The sequence below is a fragment of the Phocoena phocoena genome, chromosome 5, assembly GCF_963924675.1.
Source record: "Phocoena phocoena chromosome 5, mPhoPho1.1, whole genome shotgun sequence".
Taxonomy (NCBI): Eukaryota; Metazoa; Chordata; class Mammalia; order Artiodactyla; family Phocoenidae; genus Phocoena; species Phocoena phocoena.
Genome location: NC_089223.1, coordinates 92,191,844 through 92,216,057, shown reverse-complemented (window position 1 = coordinate 92,216,057; position 24,214 = coordinate 92,191,844). Strand labels below are relative to the sequence as shown.

Sequence of the window (24,214 nt, the reverse complement as noted above, 5' to 3'; positions counted from 1 at the left end):
GCCAGTGGGCGGTGCCGGGCCGCGCGGGGCGGAGCCGAGGGGGTGGGGGCTCCGCCGGGTATATAAAGCCGGCGCCGGCTTAACTTCTGACTTGGGGTTATTTATTTGGGGAGTTCGCGGACGGCGGAGGCTGGCGGAGGCTGGCGGCGGCAGCGGTGGTGGCTGCCGCAGACGGTGGTTAAAAAAAGGCGGCGGCGGCGAGTGATGGGAGCGCCGTGGCTCCCGGGCGCAGGCGGGAGCTATCGAGCTTTCCGGGCAAGGCGGGAGCGCTGAGGAGAAAGGGGAGCGTCCGGGGTCTCGCGCCCGGCTCCAGAGGCGCGGGCTGGGTTTTTGTTCGGCTGCGCTGAGCGCCAGGCAGCCCGAGCCAACAACTCCAGTTACAACAACAACCCACCTTCCCGCAGCTGAGCGAGACTAGGGCTGCTGCGTCCGTCCTATTGTTTAGACACTTGCCAGGAGCTCGGGAGTCAGCAGAGCCACCGAGTCCCCGCTCCCTGTCGCCGCTTTCTCTCTTCCCCACTTCCCTCCCCCAAGAAAGGGGCGCAGAAAGCCACCTGGAGAGGGGGAAGAGCCTGGAAGGAGACAAGCTGCTCCGGACTGCGGCCGCCGAGTCAGGTGCAGCGCCCAGAGTCGGGCGGCGTCGCGACGTCGGCGGTACGACTCCCACCGTGGCTGTGGGGACTGGATTCAAACCCTGGGGAAAGTTCCTGCACTTTGAGAAGGAGGACCCACTTGTGGGCTGTCGCGGGGAGACCGAGGGGCTGCCCCGGCCCAGAAGCCTGGTCTTATTTCTTCCACCTTTGCCATCAGGTGTCTGCTGCGGAGCTGCGGCGTATCCGGGAGACGAGAGGGGCTGACACACGCACACACATAGGACTGCCGTTCAGCTGCCTCCTGGGGTCTCCTCGGATTAGCAGATACCACAGACCCAGCTGCCATCTCTCCACCGTCCGGAACGCCCCGGGAGGACCCGGGAGGCGGACACCTCCAGCTTGGCCTTTGCACTCTTTCTGGCCGGCTGGCCAGCCATTCCCTAGTCAGCCTTAGCAGGAGCTCTCATCCTCAACTTGGCCTCTTGGATTTCCTCTCCCGGGGTCGTGACTAGTGGATATTCCTGCCTGCTGGGCGACTCGATTGCCCTTTTGTCTTTTCTGCGTGACCCCGGGGAAGGCCCTCCTGCGGAGCGTCTCCAAGGACGCCGGGGCGGGAGGCGGAATTGCCCAGACATCCTTCAGCGAAGTGCATGTGTGTTTGCAAATCGTCCTCCGCTGTCGGTAGACGACGAGGACCGGCCCGGGCTGCGGAGGAGCAGCAGGCCGGTGGGGCAGGCCGCGTGAGTGAGCCTCGCCAGGAGCCCCGCAGCGCGGTCCCGCGCCCCCTAGGCTGCGCGTCAGCCCGGTGCGCCCCCGCGCGCCATGTCCGGTCGTCCAGCGCGCTCCGCTCCCGGCCCGCGGGGCTCCTGCGCCTTCTAGTTTCGGAGAGCCCACTTTGACCGAGGCCACCATTCCTACTGAGCCTCCTTCTTCTGTCTCCTACCGTCCCCACTGGAATTGGATTTGCAGAGGGGGTCGGTGGAACCGGATCACCCCTGTTCTACGCGCAACTGGCCCCTGCATCTTCACGATCTTCACCGCGGTTGGGAGCTCCAGGTCTTTTACCTCCAAGTTGATATTTGTGAGGCAGACGACGCGTGATCTCCTCCCCGCTGCTTTGGGGTCTCCCTGTAGCCTTGGCCGGGCCAACTGATCTTCAGGACCTAAAGTTGCCCAAGGAGCGCCTGCCTTGCAGGAGGAGGGTGAGGGGAGCTGAGAGGCGTGTATCTGTGTTAGCTTTACTGCCTTGAATATTCCTGTTACTTCTATATTATCTTGTGCACGTTATCCGGACACTCTGGGTTGCTAGACTCGCGCCAGGCACTGGGCCTCAGGCACAGCGCAGTTCCAACAGAGCAGCAAGCTAAAGAGAAAACCCCTGGCGCCGGCGAGCTAGGAGGCGGCGGGGGAAGATGCGCGGCGTGGGCTGGCAGACGCTGTCCCTGTCGCTGGGGTTAGTGCTGGCGATCCTGAACAAGGTGGCGCCGCAAGCGTGTCCGGCGCAGTGCTCCTGCTCCGGGAGCACAGTGGACTGTCACGGGCTGGCGCTGCGCAGTGTGCCCAGGAACATCCCCCGCAGCACTGAGAGACTGTGAGTATGGGCTCTTCCTCCCCCTTCCTCCCCACCATCGGGGTCGCGCAGCCCCTGCGTCGAGACTGGAGGGACTGAGCGGCACAGAGAACTGTGCCTGGGTCAGTCCTCACTAGCTTTCCCGAAGGCGCATCCTGGTCTTGAACTCTCTGGGAGGGCGCTGCCCGGGGAGGGGCCACTGCCCAAGGAGGGGCGGGCCCGCTGGCTGCTGCGCTTGGTCCCTTCTTCCCGCTCCAGTCCCGACACTCGCAGCCCTTTGCGGGCGAGTTCTGTGAGGCTGGGGAGACGGGGAGATGGGGGACGAATAGTCGCGGATGCCTGGGGCAAGGGAGACGCGACTTTGTTCCTCGGACTCTGCAAACGGAGTCACCTTGCGGTTGGGAACTGTCGCGGGTCGGTTCAGAGCCGAGTCCCGGCTCTTGTCATCGCGGGGTGGCGCGAAGAAGGGGGGTTGACGCGGGAGGGGGGTTACTCAAAAGAGAGAAACCTCCGCTCCCCGGCTTTGTGCCGCCCTCCTGGGGACTGAGGGAGAGGAGACGGGGTCGTGGGGCGGCTGAGCCCGCCCAGGGGCGCTTCTACAGGCCGCGGAAGGAAGGATGCCCCAGGACGGCAGCAGCTTTCGCGGTGGCCGCGCGCAGCCCCCAGCGACTCTTCCCCCGCCTTTCATTTCCCCTGGGAGGAGGCGGCGGCGGCGGCGAGCCCCAAGGACCTGTCCGAGGGGGGAGGCTCCGGAGACGGACCACGTCCCGTCGGCTAGGCGAAGTTAGGGCTGGTTCTCCAAGCGGAGCCGGCCAAGTCGGGTCTGACCAATTTGGTGACCCTGCGGCCCTCGGCTGCCCCCTTCGGCCCTTCCTGCTGAGCCCTAGTGCCCCCTTTCCACCTTTCTGGCAGTTTCTGCGTCCCTGCTCGTGGCAGCCTCTCCCCTTCCTTCCTCTCTTCGCGCTCTGCTGCCCGCAGACATCCCCGCCTCCCTGTCTCTGTGAGCCTCTAATGAAGAAGTAATCGCAACGCGGGTGTTGACGGCCCACGCGCCGCTTGTGGGGCGCTTTCCGAGTTCAGGGAAGTGGAGCGTGGAGGCCGTTCTCTTTGTGAACGCAGAGGCCGCCGCCCCGCGCTTCCCGGGCGCCCGGGGCGCGCTCCCCTCACCGCTGAGCTTGGGCCCGGCGGGGCGAGGGCGGCAGGGGCAGCGCTCTCAGGCTGCGCTCCCCGGGGCCCTGCGCCCCCAGGCTGTGAGGGGGGCGGACGGCGGAGGGGACGCCTTGGACTCGCAGGTTTCCACCAGCGCGGCCCCGCAGCGCGTCGGGTCGATCTTCTTATCCAACCCATTTTCCTCGCCCTCAGTTTAAAGGCCAGAGTTGAGCCATTCCTTCCCTTGCCAGTGGCTGCCGCATCCCGAGCCCCACTGGGCCGCCCGCTACTCCGTCTCTGCCCTCCTTCCCTGGCCCGCAGCGCTGGGCAGGTTGAGTCCCTACCCAGGGTATCTTGTCAGAATATGATCTCCCAAGTTTGTCTGAGACTGGGGGGGCTGGCGGTGGCGGTTGGGACTCAGCTTATGGCAAGTAGCCCGGATAAAGAAAGACCCCAACCACTGTAGGAACAATTCGATGGTACTTTGCTCAGCACGGAAAATGGGTTGGGGAGAAAGCAGTGCAGAACTCTCTTTTAGCCCTTGTCATTTCATGCTATTCAGAACAGTTTAAAGTTTAAGCACTAACATGTCTTATTCAGCAAAAAAGGAACGGTTCGGGGAAAAAATAGCAATTGAGTTTTAAGGTCCTTGAAAAAAAATTTACCCCTATGAGGGATCTATAAAGAAGTTTCAGAAAATAGTTTACTCAGTGCTGGCTTATAAAATTATGTCATTGACAACATAAACACATTAAATACACATGATGTTTTCAAAGTCAAGGTAGGGTTTACTTCCGTGAAGGAGAACATTCAAACCGCAGCAAAGCCTGGTTTTATTTGAAATGATTGGAACCAGGGCAAGTTTAGATCTTGACCTAAGATGCCAGAAAAGGGGTTTGTGACTCTTGAGGGAAACGTGGTGCTGAAATCTGAACAAAAATGTCAGGGCCTGAATACTATTTCCACTATTGCCCTTGCTAGTAGTTTTCACTTTACAGTCACAGCGGGTGTCCCTGAGCTGCAAATGAAGAGTTTCGTTTTCATACAAACATAGAATTGTTGGAAGGTAAATGCTTATAAATGCGAGTCTTTGAAGTGCAGTTCTTTTGATGGCACTCTAACTTTATTCTTTGCCTTAGGAAGTTTAGCCATGGTGCCACCTAAGGATAGGGTTCTGAATTTTTAAAATTTTCTTCCTGAATAGTATTAGAAAAGTGTTCCTTTAACTTCCTGAAGGTAACTTTTTGGGAATGTTACTAACAATAATAGTAAATAGCAGAATACCTGTGAAATTAATATACACCTCCTTATAAAAAGCAAAAATTGAAAGCATCCCATATACACACAAAAGAGAACATCTCTTGATAACAGAATCACTTCATTTTCTTGTCATATGACAGCAAGCATGGACTCTGTAAACTTAATCATTTTAAAAATTTTCTTTCAAAGATGACTTCCTTTTCTTTCTCTTTTACTTTGCAAACTACTTTAGTAATTGGAACTGATCCTTTATCTCAAAGCTCTTATTTAGTTTATATTTGTCTTTGTTTAACTAGATAGTGGTAGAAATTAAACAGAACTTTCATTTTCTTACTTGTTTTATCTTAGGGATTTGAATGGAAATAACATCACACGGATTACTAAGACAGATTTTGCTGGTCTTCGACACCTAAGAGTTCTGTAAGTATGTTCTTCTGTGTTTTGGAGAATTCTCTTTTGTTTTTTAAGGTTGTGTATTTTGAATTGTTACTGATCTCAGTTTTAATAACTGCCTCAATGACAGAAACATAAAATTTTAAAAGGCCTTGGTTTCCTTTTTTTTTTGTTTATCAGTGTACTTCAATTTTAATAAAAATGTAGGCCTTTATTTTAAGGTTGGATGCAAGCCATAGAAACAGTATAATGGAAATGACTTCAAATGTTTGCTATACCATACCGTAAGTGCCTTATGCATATAAAAATGTAGAATAGTTGCTTTTACAATATGAATGAGTAATGTGAGACATTTGATATACTTTTAGGATTTGAGATTAACTATAAAGAATTTAAGTGGGCCTGCATTTTATTATTGATAATATAAAAATGTTCAGACTTTTCTAGCAAGCAACATGTACCTATATTTTGTAACATTAAAATCAAACAATCCAAGTTTTCGCAGAGTTTTTAGTGGGAACTGTTTCTCTATAAAAATATGTTGGTCATATTTTGAATCGTTTCTTGTATATTAAAGCTTTGCAACTCATAAAATTGTTGCAGTATGATTACTTTTTTAATTAATGTGTTAAGTTAGTTGTGAATAAACAATCATTTGAGATTCAGTGTAATGTAAAATTGTTTTTACCTATAGATTTATAAATGTTTACATTGCAGTGCACATACACTTTTGATCATGCGTGTTCATTGTTCACTTTTGAAAAACACATTTTTGGCCTTTATGAATTCTTCCAATTTCTGACATATATCCATCAGTGAATTGAAGTATGTGTATGATGAATTATTGTATGTTGTTTCTTTCAGTTAAGAACTCACTTGAAAAACAGCCATCAGAGTTGTAGTGTCATGGGTTACTTTTCGGGATATACTATAGTTTAAGGTTCAGGATTCTGACGAAATTTTGTGAGAAACTGAATTAGTATTTTTTATGAAAGTTTCGTGATGAGGATGCTATTTTCCTTCCCTGATTTTTCTCAGATATAACATTGTTAGATTTGATATTGAATCTCAAACCAGAGCAGTATTTAACTTCATAAAGGGACAAGTTTTCAGTTGCTGAACTGACACTTTTTCAGATGGTGAGTGGTAACATTAAGACTCCTGTTATACTTTGCATTTCAGTCAGCTTATGGAGAATAAGATTAGCACCATTGAAAGAGGAGCATTCCAGGATCTTAAAGAACTGGAGAGACTGTAAGTATTTTCAATTCCAAACTTATGACGACATAACTATATTTTAAAAAATAGTTGCATTTCAAGGACCATGTCTTCAATTTCATGTCTTAGTCTTTGTAAGTTTACGGAAACAAGAAGTTGATAAAGTGATTTTCAAACTAATTTACAATTAGAAATAATAGAATTTTTGCATAAATAGTACTAACTTGTACAAGTTCAAAAATACAGACTTACTTTCCTGAGACATTTACTTCCTTGGTAACCATTGCTTTGGTACTTAGAGATGTACATTTTTTCTTATTTTTCATCTAGTCTGTTTTATTTGCTTATGTAGGAAGAAAGGTGGTAATTTTATTTGCATTTATGGTACATTATGGAAAAGAAGAGTTTTGCTGATAGTTATTTTAGTTCCCATGCTATTGCTATGTGTGTCATTAGTGACATTTGAGGAAATATTTACAGTTCTTAGTGATAAAGATTTGCTTTCTGATATTTAACACTTGTGGTGAATATTATTAATAACTGCTATTTACAGTTTTATTTCATTATTTTATAGTAGCTTTCTAAATTTTTTTTTGCTGGAAAAAGAATTTAGTAGAAATGGAAGTAAGAGTTATGTTATCAAAGCACATCATTTAACACTGATTGTTTTTTTCCAAGAAGATCAAATGTGAACTTCAGGATTTAAAATACATTTTTATTTTTTCAGACACAAAATTTTATGGATTGTTATATATTACTGGAGGACCATTATTATTTAATGCCTATAGTGTATATATACAAAAGACAAAAACCTCTGCTGAAATAATTAGATAAAATACACAGTTTGTCATTTGAAATATGAATAACATATCTCCATATGTCTTGATAATTCAAGTTTAGTAGCTTTGCATTTCTAAGGGCAAATATCAGCTCTCTTAAAAGTAGCAACAATTATTTTAATGTTTCCATGCCTGCTTTAAGAGGCACTTTAGGTAAAAATTAAAATTTTATTTAAAATAAAATTTATTTAAATAAATTTATTTATTTAAAATAGTGAAATATGAAGTTCATTTAGGGCATAGCACGTGCTCAGATTCACTGGGCCCAAGGGCAAAAGTTAATTCTGTGTAACTGTAAATATAAAAGTGGCTTGTCAATTTCTAAGGTATTTGTAAATATAGGCTACATTTTTATAACCTAAAGTAAAATTAAACAGAGATATCTAATTTATTTTGCTATAAAATTTTGTTCATGAATAATATTACAATATAGCGATATAATTGTGGAATTCAAAATAAATTTAAAACCACTACTTAGAGTTAGTTTTGGGGAGGAAATAAAAATAAGTTAAATATTTGGTTAAGTTTATAACAAAGTTTATAAGTTCGTAAGCTGTTTCTTAATATATAAAAATACTCTGAAAGTATTTATTCTTTGATATCTTTTATGAATAGCTAATCTCTAGTGAGAACTTGGCAAAAGTATTTTTAATCTATCCATTAAAAACTAAGCATTGATATAATTTAAATGTTTAGTAAGATGAATAGATAATTTTAAATTATCATTTAAGCATTAACAGTTTTTTCCATGAGTAACTTTTATTTATTCATATATATGTGTTTAGTAGTCACATATATACATTTTTCCATGTGAGAGAGAGAGAGATATATATGTATGTATATGTATATTTTTTTCTTAAACAACTTCAATATCATTGAAGGATTCTCAGTGGCTTTTCATGAAGTCTGTATTTTGTTTATATTGTAATTTTAAATATTTTCAGAAACATGGGAGCAAAACAAACTTTCTCATTATTTTTCAAGCCACTTTGGAGTACCATTTGAACTTTCATCTTGAATAAATGAACTTTTCCTAAAAATTATTAACCAGATACCTTATGATCTGAAATTCGATTAAAGTTGTAAGTAGGTACTATTTTTTGACTTTTACTTCCCCGGGAATGTCACTTCATCTCAGAACAATTTTCTGTTCTACGGAGATGCAGTCAGATGTTGCAGAGTGGGAGGAGGATTTGTAATTTTGAATGAAAACTAATATATATGCAGGACTTCTTTAAATCACCCCAGCTGTTGGCCGAGAGCAAATATTTCATATTTGTGAGGAAAAGCTGAGAAAATTCCTTTTGTTTACAACTGCCAAGTCCATCTGATGGAAGCACATTGTTATCTGACAGCCAATTCATCTCCTTGGGACTCTGGAATTCAAAACCATTTCTTAGGAACATTGTGGATACACTTTTCAAATATTTATTTCTTTAAATACATTAAATGGCAAGCAGTTTTGCTAAAGAATGCATTCAGGTTATTGTGGAACAAACTATTTTAAATTTTTTTCAGTTTATTAATTAAAAAAAATTAAAAAAGCTACCCAGAGAGTTCTATAATCAAATTACTGTGGCCTTATAATAATATTATTATGGTATATATTCTTATTGTAGTAGGTGATGTCATTAGCATCACACAAATTGCCTTTTTTTCCCCTGAAAGTTGCAAGAGACAATGTAATAAACAGGAAGTAATCAGTGAATTAACTTATAAATAATTATACCTTGTGTGAGTTTATATGTTTTTTTAGCAATTTAAATGTGAGTTTTAAATTCAAACTCCAAATTATGAAAAGGTGTATAAATGCAGGTTTATCTTGTGAATGCCATTTATACTGTATATATAATATAGCAAGTTAATTTTCTTTCTTTGTGTGAAGAACAAAAAATAAAAACATTAACTTTATTCATATGCAATTTATGGTTCTAAGTTATTTTTTCATTTTAAAATGATAAAATCAGAACAATTCCAAATATTTTGTGAGTATTTCAAAATTATAAGTTTTTTTCTTTTTATCTTATGTTGCTAGAGTTTTAACTTGATCAGAAAGAAGACATCTGAGAACAGAAGATAAGAGCTGTGCCTTTTAGAAATCCAACTTTTAATCTCTAAGAAACAGGGTCACGTGATTAGGTTGGATTTAATTTTAGTATAGGATGAGAAAATCATTATTGGCAAATCAAAGCATTATAGCTACAAAAGAAACACATTTTTTCCACTTCAAAGAATTGATGAAATACAAGGTTATCAGTCAAAATGTCAAGTAGTAGATGGGTATTGAAATCCTCCCTCCCTTCCTCCCTTTTCTGTCTCACTGCCTCCTTTCCCTTCACTTCCTTCTTTGTATTGTATAGAGAACAACAGCAGATGATATGATGATCAGAATGTGGTTATGAATCATTGTAAAAGGAATAAGTTTTAATCATGCCTACACACTATGAGCACACAGTACTTCCTGTTTTGACAGTTTCCTTCTTTATGCCCAGACCTAACATGTGCACTGGTGGATTCCCATGGATGCTCTGTGTTGCCGGTAGCACCTGCTTATCTGGGATGAGAATGAAGCCTTGAGAATGTGCCTCATGTAGATTGCATTAACAGGTCTCATTGTTTAATCAAATGTTCAAATGAAATCTAATACAGTTAAGTGACTAGATAGTCAATGGAAATTAATTAAGGAAAAACAAACTACAAATAAGCTACAGTAAAGAAACATTTAAGAATTATACTTCTTTATATTTCACGGAAGGTGCCTGTGTATACTTGCAATAAAGTCTCCATGCAAAATTATTAATTCAAGGTATTTCTTGGTTAGTGTATAATGTGTTAGAAGGCTAAAAAAATCACATTGGGACCCCTGACTTTACTATGCTGGTGTAAAGTTATGTTGTTCACTTATGTCTTATGGGATTATGCTGCAGTCATTAAAGTTCTATTTTATGGCCACTTCAGTATTTCACTACTGCAAATCATCTGCTTTTGTAAGTTGCTGGATAATACAAATGCAAGAGTATGAGAAAGGTTTTGAAATTTTTTAAAGGTTGTCCAAAAGAAATTAGGGTATTTTGTCTGAAATACAATGAAACACTCAATGCAAAATAAAATGTGTATATGCCTAGGTTACATTAGTGAGAACCAATAACATACCATTGAAAACCTTGGATATTAGATATTTCATTAACTTCACAGTCATACCCTTGCAATAAGGAAATTGCAGAAGTGATAAAGGCAAAGGCTTGGACTGCACTTTTTTTCCTACCAATAAGTTGTAAAGGCATTCCTATAAGACAATATTGCTTTAAACATTCCAAATTTTGGTATCTTTGGATTTGAGATTACCTTTTTTCTACTAACGTTGTCGTTTGATATTCATTTTTACTTGAAAAAAAGAGTCCTGAAAATATTATTAATATGAAGCCATGCAAAGCCTGTTCACTTAGCTATTTTAAAGTTTCTATCAAGTAAATACAAAGAAAATACTCATTTTAATTTAGAAATGTCTTTACAATAGAGCCTAAATTTGACTAGACACTATCCTCTCCTTAAAGGATATCTAAAAGGCACATGTATTTTTTGAAGGTGGTGCTGAGTTATTTCTCCCTGGGTGTGCACACCATGCGTAGGCATGAGACAGCCAATGTGAGGCTGAGGAACTACGGCACTCTAGAATTTTTGTTGTAGGTCGCTATACATGAGTTCAGATAGAGAATATGTTGTGGAACAGGTCTGAAGGAAGGCTCCCCTTATCCCCTGTTCATGAAGGTGGAGAATCCCTCTTCTGACTCATCCTGCAAGTTTATAGGCAACACATAACGTCCTTTTTCTTGAAGTAAGGGCAAACTAACAGTGCTAATCTCCTTGGAAAAGAATGCAAGCTCATCTTAAAAGAATTGTTCTCTGGCACCTTTATACCCAAGTTTAAAATCACGGCAGTTATTTTCTTGGGAAAGGCTCTTTAAAGAACATCTCAAATTCAGCAAAAAGGCTCAGTATGTACATTGTATGAGATAAATCATGCACCTAGATGTTCAAGAGTGTATCACTATCTGTGATAGCCAAATATCAAATTATTTTCACCTGTTTGTAAGCAATATTGAACGATTTTAAATTACATTTACTGACTATGGTCTTAGAAGGCTTTAATGCAAGTGCACTATTAGAAGTTTTGTAGAACATTCAATCTGCCTGAGAGGGTTTCTCACGCAGCGTTTTTTTTTATGGGCCTTGAAGTTGAACGGTGGTGAGAAGGCCTGTTTGCTCTTTGTGGACCGTTTTATAAATTCTGAAACAGCAAGGCTGTTTATTTTTCCCACATCTGTTTTGGGCTCATCCTTTGTGATAGTGTTTGCTGGATGCTGTGTCCTTTATACCTCCCCTGAAATGAGTAGTTTAGTTTGCACTGTTACAATGTATTTGTGGAAGCAACGAATGTCAAATATTTTACATTGAACTCTGTCTTTCATTCCTGTTGGATACCTTTCTGCCTGAATTATGCCTTCTAGACTGAATTCCACAAATTTACATGGAAGGAGAGACTTTTCTGTATGGACTTTGTATATATTGCTCTTATCTGTTTTCAAAGCAATTTATATCTGCTGGATTGGGAGGAATATTGGTGAAAACACTTTCAGAATGAAAGTTTGGTAACAGTAGCACTGATTTGGTTTTAATGCAATTGGAATCTTGCTTTAAGATAATATTAACAAAAATTTGTTTGATTGTCATCTTGGCAGTGTCTGTCCACCCTGGATGAAGGTGGGGCTTCATCTCTCTGCTGCTGCCCCGCTCAGTGTAGATAACCTAGACTCCCCTCAGTGTAGGCACCTTGTAATTTTATATGCTATTGCCTGGTGTCCTATGAATATTGGCAGACACTCATTGGTTGTGCTGTTGATTATCTTTCTAAACAGATACAAACTCTCCTACCTGCTTTTAAAACATTAGATAGGAGTGGCATCAAAAAACCCTTGGTTTCAATTCCACTGTGAGATCTTGATCAAATTGCTTCGTCTTTTAAAACTGCAGTTTTATCATCATTAAAACAGAAACAATTATCATATCTCATAGTATTGGTACACGATTTTAGCAAGATAATGCACAGAGTTTCACAAAATGCTTGGCACAGAGTTAGCACGTAAGGAACTATTATTATTATACATTTCAGCATCTCCCTTCCTGTTTTTCAGAAACTGAGTTTCTGAATTATTTTATCTTATTGAGCTAATAAAATGTGTCTATAATAAATTTGACTTTTAAATATCCATATTTACCATCATTTTCCTTCTGAGTTTCTTATAGCATATAATCAATAGACAAGATGTGAAGAAAGTACAAAACCTTCTCCAAATTTTTTTCAGAGTATTTATCAAAATCTCTGAATGTATAGAGAATATCAAGAAGTAACGGGAATGAATAGGAAGCAACATTTTTATTAATAAGTTTTGATCTCCCTACCACAGAATATAAAGGGTGAAAATACTGATATAACTGCTGAAAGTGTAAACTTTATCTAATACTAGCTAAATGTTAAAAAACTTTGCTTTAAAAATGTTAGCATAAAAGGCAAATGGTAATTTACCTGAGAAGAAGGCATTTATGTTTGAGAAATAGAAGATTGTAAAAGATAGACTTTTTAAGGCAGCATTTATCAAATACTCGTTACAGATCAGGCACATTGTAAATACCTTACATTTACAATGACAGGTAAATATGAGACTTGCATTTTTTACTAGCTTTGGTAAAATCGTTTTCATTTTACATTTTGGATTGGGGTGAACTTTGCAAATGTTAATTGAATTGAGGTGAAAGTTGAAACAATAAGAGACCTCCAACCTCTAGTAATGGACAAGTCACAGGAGCAGCTGGCAGATAATAATTTGAAACAATGCATGTCAGTAATGCTTATGCTGCCCTTCAAGTTGAGGTTGTTAAGAACCTGCATTGCAGAGGCCAGTGATCTTTAGTGTGACCCAGAAAGATCATTCACCCTGCTGAAGGCCACACTGAAAAAATAGCCCATAGCACAGAGGAAACAGTTGCTGAGATCTTTCTTATCTTTACCCTAAAAATATGTGTCTCGGAGACACACATTACACACCTTTCTGAAACCATGAATTTCTATCCAGCGAATTTTCAGTCAGTCTCCTGAGATCTTGTGGGCAGATTCCATCTAGCTGGTGATGACACAAGAGCTGAATATCACTGAATCTCTTATCTGTCCTTTGACACAATTGAGTATCCTTGCTGGGAACAATTGGTAATTGACCCACCTGGTCTGCTTAATGCAGCAAATTCATGTTGGTTCCCATAAATCCTCCTCTGAGATGCCCTTAATTCACTACATGCTGTTTATCTGTTCTTGGACTATCAGATTTTAACTTCTTTAACACATTTACATTAGAGTTATTATTATGACACTCATCTTCAAGCTACTAAGAAATATTCTGTGGTATTAGAAGAAGCTAGGTTACTTTTTCTCGAGCTGTGTTTAGAAATTGTTGTGCACCTTGATAGTCTAACTTAATTCTGGATTTAAAAAAATCCTCGTTAGTTTAAAAACTTAATTTCTGGTCATTGTATTAGAAATTCTGCTTAAATTTTTTTCCTTTATTGGATATTTTGGAAGAGTTTCACTTTTTATTTTAATGTTTGTATTTCAATTTATTCTTAGTTCTAATGGAAGAGGAAACAGAACAGGAAGCAAAAGTGTATTGATACTCTTTTAAAGAAAAAAAGTGGAATCATACTATTTTTCTATGCATGTTACCATGTCACCTATTATCTGCCTTTTTTTGTATACTACTGTGTCTTATACACATGGTAGGCTTAGACACATTAAGATCATTCATAATAATTTTCATAGAATAGTGATAAATTACTTGAATTCTGAGAAAAATATTTTATACGTATTTTTGTTTTGCTCTCAACTTTAGGTATTTTAAATAGATCATTAAAATAGTGAACTGCCTATACAGCTAGTTTGTTTTTTTTTAATAAAACTTGGTGTTTTATTTTTAGGTGATTCATTCATAGATATTTAGGAAGTGGGCTATGTAAAACTATATTTTTCCCAAAAAAAGATTGGTGAAAAGGAAAGTTGAGGATTACATTATTTTGAGGAATGTTTAGACTGACTCTTTGAAAGGAGTGATTCAGAGGGTATGTTCTGGAGTCAGCCCACCTGAATTCAGGTTCTAGCTCTACTTTCTATGAGCTGTGTACCTTCATCCAAAACAGCAGTGACAGTAGGACCTACTCATGGGGTAGAATGAATGTGATAATTCATGTAAACTTCTCAGAACAGTGACGTATCACCTAGTAAGCTTAATATATGTTAGCTATTACTTTGGGAATGAATTAAGAACCACTAAGAATTTGAAAAAGAATTGAGAAAAGACACTGCTTGCACCGTATCTAAATTATCTACTTTCTTACAATATCTGAAATGAGACCAATGTAGACCCATTAACAAGAAATCTAGTAGCAGCCCTCAGTCACTTGGGTATCTGAATTTGTTTCACCATATTGAATTCCTTCCAATTTCTAGATGACGTTGAGAATGGCATGGCTGGGGGAGGTTGAAGGAAGGGAAAGGACGCAATTGCTGTATAGAGCACATGAAAGCAGGTTTGGTGGCGGGTCTTAGGTTATCTGGAGGGTGCCATAAAACCTAAGGCGGGTACCTTAGGGAACATGCCTGGAGAAAGTTGCCTGAACATAAAATGCACATGCTAGGATTTTGCTGAACTATATCAAAATGCAAAGAGCAGTTTTTCCTAAGGACCTAATAAGTGCCCAGGAAGAAGGAAGGAAATACACAGATATGGCCTTTACACTTGAAGAGTTTACGGTGTAGTGGGAATCAGACCAGTATGTGAATAAATATAATATAGTGTGAGGGACTCTTATTTATCAAATACTATGGGCATATGGAGACACAGGCAAGGGAGGAATCAACTTTAGGAGAATCAGGGGAATTACACAGAGGATGTAAGAAAGTACCATTTGGAGAAAAGGGAAAGCTCCGTACAGAGAGTTGCCTGTGCAGGGGCTGGGGACCTGAAGGAGCGTGCTTGTTTTGGCTGGAGAATCATGGACGATGTTTGTTAGTCCAGTGGTTTGGATCAGATTATGAAAGCACATCTCTGTCATTTCAAAAATTGCAATTGCCTCTTTGGACAATGGGGAGTCTTCCCTAGACAAATTCTCATTAGCCCTGTTGTGAATACTTGTAATCTATTTTTTCAGACACAATATAACAAGGTCATCATTAAGTTATATTTTATTGAAAATGTTTAATAGTAGACTCTGGAAGTACTCTTTCCTCAGAACCATGCCTGGCAAAGAAAAAAATTAAAGCTTTTTGTTTCACTTTACAGTTAACCTTGTTAAGTGCTTTATTCATCAAAATTAGTGTAGGTGAAAAGTAAGTCCACCCTTTCACTACTGATTTTACTATTTTTCCCTCTGATTGTCTCAGCATACATTTTTATGAGCAAGCATTTTATTAAGTGCTGAGAGTATTTCTATAGATGACCAACTTCTTAATAATATGAGTTATGTAGCAAAAGATGGTAAGCATAGCTATCATTGCCTCATGGCATTTTAGAGTTGGAAGAAGTTCTGAAGTTCACCTTGTCCAACTTTTCACTTAATGTAGAATTTCTTTTTATTACATCCGTTGCAGGGAAAAAAATGCATAGCCTCTGCTTGAATATATGTGGTGTAAGGAGTTGAGAGCTTCCTAAAGCCGATCATCCCATTTCTTTATATCTTTTATACTTAGAAAGGTCTTCCTTATGATCTACTTTCTACTTTATAATTACTAGTGCTATTCCTGCCCTCTAGAGACTAAATAACTGTAATTCTGCTCCCATCTGATGACCGTTTAAATATGTCATCATATTTAAAAGGGGGCAAGATTGATATGCCCTCTTTTCCTGCCACCTTAACATTTATCTTTACCACAAAAAACACCTCAAGTTTCTTCAGTGTGATGTTAGTTTCTGGATGTCCTTACTCTCCTCTAGAGCTATAGCAGCTTATAAATCATTTAAGTGTGCATTTTACATTAGCTTGTCATCATTTTATTTAAATTTGGGAAAAGTAGAGAGGATAGATATTTATTTTTACTGAAATGTTAAATTGTACACTTAAAATGAATGAGATTGGGATATGAGTACATGAGGGCTAGATTTTGCCACTCTTTAGGTAGTGTGCATAGTCCAAAAGAGCTTAGTTATGTAGTACCGGGGCTTAAATTGAGTTAGAGTTGCAATCAAATTCTTTTCTAAAATATTTAAAACATCCCAGTATCAGTTAAACATTAAGAAAACATTACTTAAACATTTTTGCCCTCATTGTTAGTTATAACTCAGCCTTATTCAGTTAAGAGTCAAGAACTGTGGATTGAGGTTTCCTTGTGATTTTGCCTAGAGGTAGAAACCATGCTGACACTTTCTTATACATTTTTCTGAAACTAAATGAAAAGCTAAAAAAAATGAAATTTCCACCTCCCCTCAGTACCTTGGCTGAAAATTTAGGTCATTTGGGACAGCGTATGAATTATTTTAGGGCACCATTTAATATGGTATTTCTGCTGTATGTTGAACTTGCCTAACCTAGACACCAGAGTCTGAGTCCAGAAATCCTGTTTCATTGCATCTGTGCTGGTTGACTGATGTTGCAGGGGATGTGAATTTAGAGTTTAGGCCCCAGTAATCATCATCTGAGTAAGCACAATGGAAAATTGCTTTAAAGAGTCATGTAACAAAAGGTGTAACCAACTTCTGATTTTCAATGCTTGAATTCTCTTGAATGTAGTTTCATTCTTTCCTGAAATACAGGATGAGGCATGACACTACCCAATCACAGTCTCATTGTTGGGTACTTTTTATGTAACATATGCTTTGTTTTTGTTTTTCTCAAAAGGCGTTTAAACAGAAATCACCTTCAGCTGTTTCCTGAGTTGCTGTTTCTTGGGACTTCGAAGCTATACAGACTGTAAGTAGACAGAAATAGTTATTGTTGCTTTGGGTAGTACCTCGCGTTTTATTAAATGTATTTTGGATCTGTTTCCTTGTGCTTTCCTGGAATCTATTCATCTATTCATCTGTAGATTAATGGATTAAAAGTTTGCCTTTCTTTCTTTTCTTCTTTTCTCTCTCTTTTCTTTTTTGTTTTTTTGGAAATTTATGATTGGTTTTGCAGTAGTTCCAGTTCTTTTATTTGGTTAGCATTTACTGATTCATGTGTATGTTATTGTAATTGTATTATTCTTTTTTGGTCCTGATGGGGAGATTTACCTAACTTCTTTATGGAAACTTTTGATTAAGTTCTGAAGGGAAAGATTGCCACTGCACTTCCTCTTCAGAGGAAGTTGGCAGTGTTTTATTGTAAAGTTGAGGTTTTTAATGTCAGCTTTTTTGATATTGTTTCTGTATTCACATAGTGTTTATTAGTCTGGAAATATTATTATAAGATATTTAAAGAGGACTGTAAATTTCCTCTTAAATATTCCTTTTAAAGCCAGAATTCCAAACTGTGCAATATGAACGACTGTAAGGGTTTCATATCAAATACGTCATTGACTGTTAACAGAAGTACTTTGGAAGGAGCGTAATGTGAGTTTTAGGCAGAATCGGTTTTTCTTCCCTGGAATTCTTGTTCACTGACCTAATGTGCATAGTGAAAATATACTTTTGAAAGCTTTTAAAATTAGATTTTCAGCCACATGAATGATTTTGTGCAGATGGGAGGTAAGCTACAAAGTGTTGGAAAAATAAATAACAATGATTATTGATGTTTGTGGATGTTGTGAAAAATCGTTGGGATATATAGAATAAATTGCTCAGCCTGGCTCCCACCTGGATGGTGGGGAAAGTCCCATATGGTCATGCTTGTGGGGTAAGTGAAGAGATTGCTTTTTCTGAACTTGACTTTGTAGCCACGGCTTTGTGGTAGCCTATTAGTTCAATATTGTTGTTATGAATTCCAGAAGTAGGAAGGCCCTCTTCCCACAGCCCTCCCCCGACATTGTATCTCAGTTAGGCTCTGTGTTAGGTCCTCCTGACACCTTAGCTGACTATAGAGAGAATTTTCTCAGCAGGTGAAGGTGGAGCCAGCTACATACCAGGTCTTCTCTCTAGAGTTTGACTTTCCTGATTCTGTTCCTCTAAGGATAACCAAAGTCACCTAGCAGTATTTCTCCTCTGCGTTGTGTTCCCTGCTGGTTAATTGACCCAATTTAAGTAAATCTAAAAGAATCAAATAAAGAAACCTTGAGACCGCCTTTTTAACAAGAATTCTCTAAGGACTATTTTTACCAAGGAAACTAGATGTAGGCTGTTATGAAAATTATATGTATGAATATAAATTGATACTTGTATTTAATTATTTGTGCTTAGTTTGCAAGAAGGGCTACAGAGATGGTTTTAATAGATTCTACTTTCTGCTTTAACTTTTTTGATTGAGGGGATTTTGTAGAATTGATTTCAAAGCTAGTATACATTGAGTGCTATTAAATTACTACTTTGCTCACAATGTGCATATAAAAACAATCCACGTTGTCTAGAAAATTTTCTGTTTCCTATGTAGCTGTGAAAATATAATTTAAATGGAATGACTGTTATAGCTAGAATTAAAATTATTAAGCTGAAGAGAGGAAAATATAGGAAGTAACTTTAACGCTGTCTCTGAGAAACTAGAATGTTTGATTTTTAGTCTGGAAGTACTTGGATTAATTTTCTTAGAGGGATTCAGATGGTATAATCTAGTGCAGAATCACTTATCAGCAAATTATATTCTGTTCAGTATTTTGCCCTCTTTTACAATGTCATATAATGGACCAAGGGATTTTCCCTTATGTTTTGTTATGATTTTATAACTTTATGAAGCTGCTGTATGAAAGAAGATGACTTGGAATCCTTATGTGAGTTAAAGAAACAGGACCCATAAAACTATAAGGCAACATTTTCTAGTTAATTAAAAGCATGTTAACAAGTGGAGCCATAGGCAGCTAGAAAATGTGTTCAGAGTCATGTTGTGCCTGTTTGGCTCAAAGGATTTCCCCGGGGGAGTAATGGAAGATAAAATTTTGTTTCTGATGTGGGACTAGTTGCAAGAGGGACTTGAAAGCTTTGATTTCCTGAAGTTAGAGCTTGATGGCTTAGTGTTCAGTACTGATTGTGACTTGACACCTGACATAGACACTGGATACACATGGAAACATAGAGGTGTAATTTTTTTCCGCATCAGGAAAAAGGAATCTTCTTTTGAGTTGAGGCACTGTTCTCTCACCTGAATTAGACCTAGTGGATTGTTAGCAATGATCTTTCTCTCAAGAGGAAAGTTTTAAGCTACATGTAACCAGTTTTTTATGTTGGTGATCACTAACTGATTAAACAACCACCATTAAGAGTATTTAATAAATAAAGGAACAAAAGCTTGTGAAGCTAGCTGCCTGTCTAGTTTAATTTCCAAGAGGAAGGATGCAAGTTCAAGTATTCTTCATCTGCTACAGGTGCCTAGTAGCTAACCGGAAACAACTGTTCTAACAGATGGAAAAATATGCACAAATCTACATACAAAAATGTCCTTTAAAATGTTCATTTAAAAATGAACTTTTCTTTCACAAGAAGGATAAGTGACCAAACAAAAGATACAGAATTTTGGACAAACAACAGGACAATATGTTGTGACAGGGAAAAGTCGACTGGTAGCTGTATTTGCATATCAAATGATCTACAGTTCCCTACTGTATAATTCAGTAGAGCCATACACATCTAGAATTCATGAAAGAAACAAATTTAGATTTATTTTCTCTCTATAAATTGATGCGTAATGCTAATTCGTACCTCTGGTTCTTTTCCTAACTTATTTTATCTTTTACCCTTACTTAATACTATTGTTTCCTGATACATAATCAATGAAAAGGTTTACTTGTTTTACTATATAGTTCATACACTGATGTTTGACTTTTATCATTGTTTGCTTAGATTAAATCTAAGCAAACTGGACATTATACAGATTTTCTTTGTGCCTCTGTAATGAATAATCGCCATTTGACTCTTGGCTGAAAATGAGATGCCAGGTGAAGAAGCACACATGCTTTTTAAAAAAAACTCTAAATGCAGTATAAAAGAAAAAGAGGGTACACTGTATATGAATTATGATTCGACACGGTTGGTTGCTGCTAGCGGCCAAATATGCTTTTCCTTTGCTGTCTGCTCCAATTTCTCTTTGGACGGGTTGAGAGAGCACTCCATGTTCAGGTCAAGATGTTTGCTCAGAAATAGTAGTACAGTTGCAGCTGTGTTTGTTGGAGCAGGAGACTAGTTTAAATAGCATTACCATTTATCCAGTCCATTAACAGAACTGTGTAAAATAATACCAACTCTGCATAAACTACAGGACAGTGTAATAAAATTACAAGCGCTTGTTGACAGATGGAAAGTGTAAGTAAAGAAAAAAGAAAAGTAAAGGGCCATAGGTTGGAGGTTAAGAGACAGCACATAGTTTTCTTAGCTTATGTAGATACTCTGTCCTCCCGCTTTGCTCCTCCTCCAAAACTGAGGTTGCACTTTTATTATCAGTTTAAGAGTGGAGAACATGATTTTCAGAACAATTAGGAGCTGGTTAACGGACAGAAATTTCAGTGACTTTTGAAATGGTCGATTATGATTGAAATTTATGAGTAGCTTATACAGATGTTCCTGAAAAACATAACCTTAAAGGTGACTTACCAGCTAGAGTTTGCAGCCACTCATCTGGGCTCATTAGAGAGGAATTTCATTGCTAGTACTGTGGTTAAGCATTCCGTTACAAATATTTGTTTTGTGGTTTTCAGTTTATTTCTTTGAGTATTATATATTTACCCAGACTTCTAACATAAGCTTAAGTAGCCAAACCACAGTGCAGAAACTAATTTTTCACTTGTATCTACTGAAACAAAGCAAAACTAACAAACAAAAACAAATACATAGGTCCCAGTGATTCATTTTTTTACTTCTTTAAATAAAAACTCTTTATTTCTGGTTAACAAGTGGTGTTTCCCTAGAGACCTTTGGAGCCACTAAATTATCTAACTTTATAAGTAGTATTTTTAAAGCCAAGGACTCTTTTTATGGCCTAGTGACTCCTTACCTGAGACAAATAAATTTTGAGCGCTTAATTCAATTGGTCAGATCACAATTCCTTTGCTGTTGGATAGGATCTCAGATTCTCCAGATACTCTTTGATAATAATTATTGGGGATATTTAAGAGGAAAACAATTTCTATTAAGGTAAAAATTGATTTGTGAAACATAACAAATATACAGTGAAGCTGTCCTTATTTCCCTTTCTCATAGAAGGAGCTTTAGCTTTTGATTTTGGTTTTTAATAGTTACAAGGGTAACACATCCTTATATTAAAAAGGTTTAGGGGACTTCCCTGGCAGTCCAGTGGTTAAGCCTCTGCTCTTCCACTGCAGGGAACTCAGGTTCGATCCCTGGTTGGTGAACTAAGATCCCACATGCCTCGTGGCCAAGAAAAAAAAAAAAAGAAGGTTTAGACAGTTCAGAAAAAGAGAAAAGTAAGTGAGGATAGAAATTATTCATGATCTCACCATTCAGATATAACCGCTAGTATACTTGACAATTATTAGTAGATTAGTTTTCTTTTTCTTTTAATTATGCTATAAATGCTGGTATACATGCATTACAAAAACATTTTTTTTTAGTATCCCCAGGGTTTAGTATAAGGCTTGACCTTTAGAAAGCTCTCAGTGTTTGATGTATTGAATTAAATCTCCATTGGGCTCAGGGTTTGTAACTTGAATGAGCAAATAGTAACACTGGGAAGGTAGTATGAATAATGGGGAACCAAATTAAATTTAAAGGGTACCTTGGCTAATTAAACGTTTGTCCCCTTAGGTTTTCTAAACATTGACGGGTATCGGTAGACACTGAAAAATCAAAATGATCCATTTTCCACCTAAGCAAAATATACCTTAATACTGCACTTATATAAAACTAACCTCCCCCCTCCCCCAGTTCTCTGATGCCAATTAAGTGTCAGGATTCTTGGATTCAAGGATAAAAGCAGAAGAGGGCCGTGGTGCCTGTGTCAGAATTCCTCTTGAATTAATTTCTGCCAGCTCTGATTAAAATGTGGGCTCCTTAGAGGTGTCAGGTGTGTAGTTTCCTGCTTCGTTTTACTCTTGGTCTGTTTGGCCCCTGCCACAGTAAATCTGACAGTGGTAGTGCAGGAATTGCAGGTTATAGTTGCCAGGGTTACTGTGGTCCCGCCAGATCGACATCATTAATCATCCAGGGAGCTGCCATGATAGCTGCCGCTGATCTCTGTTGCCAAGACTGCTAGAGAGCTTCAGGTGCGGAGAAGAAAAGTTGTTCGGAGGTGGTTTGTCTGTGTCATCATTTGATGCATGGATACACTATTTGTATTGTTAATACTGATACCTTGCTAAGGGGAACAGATTGACTCTTTATCTTTGAAAGCAAAGACTTCATGTGAGAGATAACACTTAGGAAGGTGTTAACTGTCAGTGATTAAAACCTCAAGTCCCGGGCTTCCCTGGTGGCGCAGTGGTTGAGAGTCCGCCTGCCGATGCAGGGGACACGGGTTCGTGCCCTGGTCCGGGAAGATCCCACATGCCGCAGAGTGGCTGGGCCTGTGAGCCATGGCCGCTGAGCCTGCGCGTCCGGAGCCTGTGCTCTGCAACGGGAGGGGCCACAGCAGTGAGAGGCCCGCGTACCGCAAAAAAAAAAAAAAAAAAAAAAAAAAACCTCAAGTCCCTTATTATTTATTAAGTAACTTATTAATTACTTATTATTACTGAGCCCAAGGGACTCTGATCTTGCCACTTAAAAAACAGATATATGAGGAGTATTTCATTGAAAGAGATTACTGTTATATAACCGAAGGTTTGTTTTTAAATAGGTAGACAGAACACTTCATAGACTGATATCTGGACACACTTCAGAGTAGCCATTACCACTTGCCACGAAAAAAAATTAGGCAAGCCATTGAATAGGACTTTTGTTTATAAATCAACATGCAATCGTATGAGTTAGAAGTTATAAAAGCAGTGAAGATTAAGACTGTATTTGAGATTTTTGCCAGGCCTCCTGTGGGTAGTTTTTACTTTAAAGGGATCACTAATAAAAGACTTGTTACTGGAGAATGTCAGAAATTGGCAAGTTTCTACTATTGCCAAGCCACCAACTAGACTTTTTGAGTGTAAAATCCACAGCATAGTTCCTGGCAGAGGAAAGTCAAGTGCAGAAAGGTCTTTCCCACTCAAGTGTACTAGTTTAAATAGTTGCTTTCCCAAATGTAAATGTTTCTATTTCCACCAGCAAATACTCATGGTTAGCCAACTTGAATTTGGCGAATCCTGTGATAGGTGCAGGGGAGAATAACTGGCATGGTGTGTGGCCCTCTGTAATATGGGACATTTGTTGACCTCAACCATTGCTAACATCTGACCTGTAATATGTAAATTAAAGCCTACAATGTTCGTGGAGACTGTGTTTTTTTTGAAAGATGAATTTAAGTATATGATTCTCATGTCGAAAAGATATTATTCAATACACATCATCAGGGAATATTTTAAAATTTGACTATAAATCATAAAATTGCCACTGCCATCTCAAGATTACAATTTGGGGACTGAAGTTTATATAAATATTAATTCTAGGAACAAGTGTCCATAGTGTGTTAGTTCTAATGAACTAATTTTAATGTGTTTACATTATGTTTTAAGACACTGAAATCAATTTATTTTATGAGAGGTTGCATAAAATACTAGTGTTTAAATGCCTACTCAGATATTAGTAGCTTTGCTATCTTTGTCAATCAATGGATACCTCCGGAGATAAGGTTCCTTATCTGTAAAATGGGGATGATATTTACCTCCTGGGAATATTTCAATTCACAAGATAAATTCTGTATTCAAAAGAACATTGTCAACTTTCCAGTATGATAGAAATGATGCTTGTAGGATTATCATCCTCTCATTGCAAAATAGCATGAAATAATAGTCACAGATGTCCTTGCAAGTTGCCCACAGTCAGCAAATCTCCCAGTTCTCTTTCACATCTCTCTTACATTTATTCTCCGTGTAATAACACATACATAAGCATAACCACATTAATTTTTTAACACTGCCAATTAGCATAAAACGT

The 24,214-nt window shown here is 39.1% G+C and overlaps 1 protein-coding gene across 1 annotated transcript in view; it reads left to right on the top strand.

The window, feature by feature from the left end:
• The first annotated feature begins 2,005 nt into the window (after nucleotides 1–2,005).
• The window catches only part of SLIT2 (slit guidance ligand 2), a 374,063-nt gene continuing 351,854 nt past the window's right edge, over nucleotides 2,006–24,214 (top strand). Inside the window, exons 1-4 of the mRNA XM_065877254.1 lie at nucleotides 2,006–2,184; nucleotides 4,921–4,992; nucleotides 6,148–6,219; nucleotides 16,959–17,030. Coding sequence (XP_065733326.1) covers nucleotides 2,006–2,184; nucleotides 4,921–4,992; nucleotides 6,148–6,219; nucleotides 16,959–17,030 — 395 coding nt within the window. The remainder of the gene's footprint in view (nucleotides 2,185–4,920; nucleotides 4,993–6,147; nucleotides 6,220–16,958; nucleotides 17,031–24,214) is intronic.